At 46.9% G+C, this 6,321-nt stretch overlaps 1 protein-coding gene across 3 annotated transcripts; it reads left to right on the top strand.

Annotated features, from left to right (window-relative positions):
- Positions 1-91: 91 nt before the first annotated feature.
- Positions 92-6,256, top strand: LOC135261935 (zinc finger protein 497-like). 3 transcript variants are annotated; one of them, XM_064348644.1, is made up of 5 exons: positions 92-223; positions 1,825-2,075; positions 3,166-3,281; positions 3,760-3,906; positions 4,468-6,256. In XM_064348644.1, exons 2-5 carry the CDS (start codon positions 1,904-1,906, stop codon positions 5,218-5,220), a joined length of 1,188 nt encoding a protein of 395 aa, XP_064204714.1. In that variant the 5' UTR covers positions 92-223; positions 1,825-1,903; the 3' UTR covers positions 5,221-6,256. The 3 variants fall into 3 exon arrangements, with proteins under 3 accessions (XP_064204714.1, XP_064204715.1, XP_064204713.1); XM_064348645.1 differs by lacking the exon at positions 92-223 and adding an exon at positions 251-1,671 and having other exon boundaries at positions 3,763-3,906; XM_064348643.1 differs by lacking the exon at positions 92-223 and adding an exon at positions 251-1,671.
- Positions 6,257-6,321: the final 65 nt, after the last annotated feature.

Below are 6,321 nucleotides of genomic sequence, written 5' to 3'. Positions count from 1 at the left end.
CCTGGTTGACGATAAGCAGTGAATTGGTGAGTTCAAATCTGAGGGAAAATAACCTATCCAAAAGACACAATTTATAACCAGCGGATTACTTATTACTATGTTTAAAGCTACTTTTTAAGTCTAGTGCAGACCAATAGTACGCTGTACATCAGAGGCAGAGAATTTCATCCTTGTCACGTGACGTGGGTGGCAAGAACTTCACTGCGTCGGATGCCGCTGGAAGGTAAGCTGCGTTATTCTTCCCGTATTTCCATGCCTTCATGTAATTAAATTACGGCAACTTACATTCTTATCGAAAAGTGGTGATCCAAACACGATATACAACAGCACAATAACCTGGCAAATGTGTTCGTTCAGTCATTTTCTATTTTTGTCAAAATGCGCCGTTTTACCATTTAACGTTAGCCAGATACTTGTTTCCTTTTGTCAAACCTATGTCTAGCAGCAAGCTGCAAGCTAACTACAGCAGCTGAAGTTTCAGTGCAAACTTGTAACCGTGCTTACTGCACTACAATTTTTAAGTACGTTTGCATTTACATCGAGTAACTTGTAGCTATCGTTTAAAACAGCATTGCACTTACGGGGGATTTCATGCTAATTTAGGTAGCGGTCGACACGCTTGCGGCTGTCAGTGACAGCATATACAGATGGCTAGCTGGCTAAAAAGAATCGCTAGGCCTACATTGAGTTTGGAGCTGGTGCTAAGTCGACTGGCGCGGTATTCTGGAATGCTGTGATGTACAAGGTACACTAGTGCCTCTGGTTTGAGTTAACATTGGCACATTTATTGGTTACGTTTAGCATGAAATGTTTTAACGAGGTTATACCAGCTATACCGGGCGGCTGTACTTTTAAAATCTGAACTACGTTGCTTTGCAAATTGGATACACTGTCAGACACGTTAGGTTAGATTACCAGCGTTTTTTCCTGGCTCAAAATCAGGCACATGTGCTCAACCAAAATCGTGCAGGAGGAATCAAATTCACCACGCCCTTATTTATTATTTGTATTTTTGTAATAAAGTTTTGAATTCCCACATGGGGAATTGCATTGTTTTCTTAGTTTAGCAATGCTTGTTCCAAGTACGTAATTTAACAATGTACCATTCCTGTTTTATAGTACTGCAGCACCATAACATATTTATATATGTGTAATAAGAATTAATAGCACAAGTTGTGCCAGTTTGCTCCTCCACCTGAAACAAGAGTGTGTAAATAATTCAGAATATTTTTAAAAAATTGTTCATTATAAAAGTAACATAAATAAAACATTAATTCTTTATATTGATGAAGTTTGGGGGAAAAAATCTGATAACATTGATTTTCATTGGCTGTAGCAGTAGTAGACTTCAAGTGGAACACTGCTCAGAATATTTAAATTTCAAATGTAATGTGAGGCGACAGGTGTAGTCAGAATTCTAATTTCTGAAACAGCGAGGCAAGAACTGGCTTTCAGTTTTGTAGAAAAATTTCGCAAATACAAACAGGTGTTGTGAAAAACTACCGCAACCTACCGCTCAGGATGAGAACATCAACAGCCTAAAACCGGAAGTGTGCTCGTGCCTTATTGTAGATAGCATCAAGGAGCTGTACAGCTGCACAGTAGCGTTTTTCTGCGTCCTCACCGAGGTGCGTTGGTGCTGATTAGTCTACGCTACAGCGCTCCTCTCGAGTAAGTACCGCCGTTGCGCGTTCAAATGATAGCAAATAACTGTGAACAGCGCTTTTGAACAAGGCTTTATTTTTTATTGCCAACATCGGCCACATTTTTGTCAAGGGAACACGGAAAATGATCAAGGCAGTGATCTTGGATTTTTCTGTGCAGGACAAACCCAGGATTACATCCATGCAAGACAAGTTTCCTCAGTTTCTCTGGCACTGAAGTGCTGTCCGAGCGTTTGTGCATGCTTAACGGCACACTCGCAATGGCAATGGAGCTGGACATGATGGAGGTGAAGCAGGTGGTGGTAGGGGCGGGGATTGAGACCCCCATGGACCTGGCCTCCGACAGCACCGAAGATTCCCATAAGGCTTTCGTCGAGGAGGAAGCCACTGCACCATCGCTTATACAGACCTGTGAGTAGCCCTGTGCATTGTTATATAATGTTAGGATGTGTATTATAATGCTTATTTTTAAACTGGTCCTTCCTCTCTTTCTGAGAGATTGTATGAATTAGTCCTAGATTGTGATGTGCTCTCACACACAGATATTTAGTAGTCTTGCATGTATAATACATTTTAAACTGTGCCAGATTTTTTTTATTTTTTAACCTTTATTTACCCAGGGATGCTCTTTTGCAGGAACGCCCTGCTTCACACTCATACACATTCACACCTGGGAGCTGCCCAGTACAACCACAATCCTCTATTGTTGGCCACTGAGCAGCTCCAATCCTTGGTGATATTGAAGGATTACCATGAAAATTATTTTTAAGAGGCCTTCAATTCAAGAAACCTATTGAAAAAGGTTTGCAAATATTTTCACACTGCACACGTGGGAATGCTGGTATACCTGGTCAAAGCATAGTATGCCACTTAATTAATTAATGCTGGGCTGCCCAATCCTGTGCTGGAGATCTACTGTCCTGTAGGTTTTCATTTCAACCTTAATTTGGTACACCTGATTCTACTAAGTAGCAGCTCAAGGAGATCTGTAGCTTTTAAGTGAGGTTAGTGCCTTGTTAGTGTTGGAGTTCAAACTTACAGGACAGTAGATCTCCAGGAACAGGGTTTGGCAGCCCAGCATTAAGGTCTAAACTTGTATTTAAAAGTCAACAAAGAAAATTGTTCCTCTGTAATTTTACTTCGACAGCTAAGGAACCTGTTTTGGTTTCGTTGTTTTATGGGCCGTTCAAATGCATTTTGACGGCACTGTTAACAACAACAACCCAATGAAGACCGTGTTGCAAGAATGCATTCAGGTCCAGGTGAATATCAAAAAGCATTGCTCTGAATATCATGAAGCAGTGTTGGAATTGATTGCTGAACATGTTTAAACCCTCATTACCGTGCTGTATATGTTTTCTTTCTTTCATTTGTTGCGTATAATTATTGGAGTGACTGAGATACTCCATTTTGTTACCTGTGGCCAGTCTTGCTTTAACGGCATTTTTTTCCCCCTTCCCCCCCCACCCCTCATTTTTCACCCGTTGACTGCGTCTCCCAGACCAGCATGACAGCCTGCAGTGTTTCCAGTGCTTCATCACCTTCTGCAACTCCAAAGCCAAGGAGAGGCACATGAGGAAGAGCCACCGCGAGGAGTACAAGCAGCAGCTGCAGCAGGTACAGCACGGCTAAGCTAAATGTAGGCTACAGCACTGCTAAACCAAATGCAGGCTATGGCACTGCTAAACAAAATGCAGGCTATGGCACTGCTAAACCAAATGCAGGCTATGGCACGGCTAAACCAAATGCAGGCTATGGCACTGCTAAACAGAATGCAGGCTATGGCACTGCTAAACAAAATGCAGGCTATGGCACTGCTAAACCAAATGCAGGCTATGGCACGGCTAAACAGAATGCAGGCTATAGCACTGTGAAACAGATTGTAGGCTGTGACATTGTTTAAAAATGGCGATATTTAAAAAAGGAGACTGTAAAGAAATGCGCTGTTAAAAAAATGCAAGATGCCTGACTCCGGAGCTGCTGGTACAGGTACAGCAGAGTCTTGATTTATGTTCTTTATTTCTCTCCTGATCTCTGCCGTGGTGTATGAGACCCGAGGATGTCCTCCTCTGATGGCTCTGTTGTTTTTGTTTAGCAGAGCGACACGCTCTTCACCTGCTACGTTTGCGACCGCACCTTCCTCTCCTCGGTGGAGCTGACCGAGCACCAGGGCGCCCACAGCAAGGAGGACAAGCCCTTCAAGTGCCCGCACTGCCAGGAGAGCTTCCGCACGTTCTCGGAGGTGAGAGAGGGTTGAGGCAGGTGTGGTGATTTCAGGGAGAGACAAGAGAGAGGCCTCTCTGCAGCTCTCTGCCTACTAAGAGTGTGTTCTCTGAAGTGAGGATGGAAGGGATTTGAGGGTATATGGGCCCTGGAGTAATTCTGATTTAGACAATCACTGAATTCATGTTTGGAGGAAGTGGCTATCGTGGTTTTGGGGACAGCGTACTTGTTTTGTGCCCTTCCCGTTAAAGGGGACCTACAGACATAAAACCTTACCTGTAGGGAAAAAGTGCAGACCGGACACGTTACGTTAGTTCTGGTTCAAGTTCAGAAATGGCAGTTTATTAACTCTGAAAACACCCTCCATGTGCAGCCAGGCCCCTGTGGCAGGCAGGCAGGCTTTTTTTTTTTTTACAGAACAGAGGGAACGCTAGCTTAGCTACCTTAGCTAGCCGTGCTCTCGTCCTGTGTGCCACCCACTTGCAGTAACGCACACAGAGAGACCCGTTTTACCTGTCGGGACCCTGAAGCTCCTCCCTCTTCCCCTGTGTTCATCTCTCTCTCGCTCGCTGTCCTCCAGGTGACCTCTCACCGACGGCACGTCTGCCCGGAGAAGCCGTTCGCGTGCCGGGACTGCGGGAAGTCCTTCCGGGGCCCCCACCTGCTGCGCACGCACCGCGTCGCCTGCCACCCCGAGCGGGGCCAAAACCACGCCGCCGACGACGAAGGCAAGACCCACCGCTGCGGCAAGTGCGGCCGCGGGTTCGAGGAGGAGGCGGAGCTCCTGCAGCACCAGGAGAACCACGCCGGGGACCTGCACTGCAACGGCGGGGCCGCGCCCAAGAGACGGGGGCGCCCGCCCAGGGAGGCGGAGCCTGCGGAGGGGGGTGGGGAGGGCGAGAGCCTGGGGGGCGGCGGCGGCGGCGGCCAGGCGGAGGGGGGCGCCGGGGGGGCGGCGAAGGGCCGGAGGGGGCGCCCTCCCAAATCGGCCCAGATGGCCCCACTCCTGCAGGACCAGGCGGAGGCGGAGGCGGAGCCCGCGCCCCAGCCCCGCCCCCACGCCTGCCCCGAGTGCGAGGCCGGCTTCCCCGCTGCGTCCCAGCTCCGAGCCCACAGGAGGGAGGAGCACGGGCGGAGGCCCCACCCCTGTCCCGACTGCGAGGAGAGCTTCTCCAGGCCGGGGCAGCTGGAGGCCCACGCCGCCCGCGCCCACGGCGCCGGCCGCCACGCCTGTCCCGCCTGCGGGAAGAGCTTCGGCCGGGAGAACAGTCTGAGGGCGCACCAGCACACCCACGCCAGCCCCCCGGAGCCCGCCCACGAGGCCTGCAGATAATTCGGAGAGAGGGGGGTAAAGACCATCAAGGATGGGCCTTTGAATTAACCAAGGGGGCTGGCTTATGAACGAGCACCGGTTTCTAAAACGAAAGAAAAATCGGGCTAGAATTAAAAAAAAAAAATTAAAAAAAATAATAATAATAATAAAATAGATATATATATATATATCTATCTGTATTTGAATACAAATGAGGCAGCTGGGATTTTTAAGTGTTTGAGTTGTTGCTTTTAGAATGTGAAAATAAGGCTGATCTGTGGCTATTGGGGGAGGTTTTATGTGTCAGAATTTAACCTGAACGAGATGCTGTGGCTGGTTGCGAAGAATTGATCTATTGAAAGCGACGTTTTTATGACGCTGGGATTTTCTGAAGTGGAATTGGGGGTTTTTGATCTTTCATCTTCAGTCTCGGTATTTCACTGCCCACGGATGGGTTTTCATACGGTAATACGTTTATATGTATGTCCTGGGAGTTATTAAAAATGCAACAAATGATTTTTGGCTCTGAGGAGAGCAGAATGCACCTAATTTATTTCTTCAGTGGGGAAAGTGGGCTGCTCTCATTCCGGGACACTTTCGACGCCTCCGTGATCGAGCCTTTATTAAAATTCGGAGGCACTTTAAATCCTGTTTGTTCTCCATTCGTTGTAAATTAGCGCCTGTGCCCCAACTTGGTGTCAACATTACTAGAATGTTTTCTCTCAAACCAAATTTGACTCAGGGAGAGTTTCTGCGTGCAGCGGACGTGCGCGGTGCCCTCTACCTTGTGTTAGCGGTGGGCTTTTGCGCGAGCTGAAAATGGGGGCATTTCCTGTCTTTTTTTAAATTTTAGGCGCAGTCACAGGTGCGAAGACCTGTGGAAATCACCATGGTAACATCCACATTTGCAGGTGCGCACACCATTCTTCCATATGGCGTGATAAAAAAAAAAACCTGGAAGCGAGTGTGTTCTGTTTTTTAAATTTGACTGATAATTAGGAAATGGATTCCGTAAATTTTTACAAATTTATATTCCTGTGAAAAAAAAAAAACTAAACCCGTAATGTTTTTTTTGTGTGTTTTTAATACCCCAGATTAAAAAAAAGAAGAAAAAACATTTTT

The sequence above is a fragment of the Anguilla rostrata genome, chromosome 8 (assembly GCF_018555375.3).
Source record: "Anguilla rostrata isolate EN2019 chromosome 8, ASM1855537v3, whole genome shotgun sequence".
NCBI classification, from domain to species: Eukaryota; Metazoa; Chordata; class Actinopteri; order Anguilliformes; family Anguillidae; genus Anguilla; species Anguilla rostrata.
Note: the sequence above shows the minus strand (reverse complement) of the source record. Positions and strands in the feature narration are given on the sequence as shown.

Bases quoted from the DNA above. Each gene is read 5' to 3' on its own strand.
- LOC135261935 (XM_064348644.1), top strand. From the start codon at position 1,904: ATGCTTAACGGCACACTCGCAATGGCAATGGAGCTGGACATGATGGAG. The intron at 3,282-3,759 runs GTACAGCACGGC...GTTTTTGTTTAG, and splicing joins ACAAGCAGCAGCTGCAGCAG to CAGAGCGACACGCTCTTCAC. The intron at 3,907-4,467 runs GTGAGAGAGGGT...GCTGTCCTCCAG, and splicing joins GCTTCCGCACGTTCTCGGAG to GTGACCTCTCACCGACGGCA.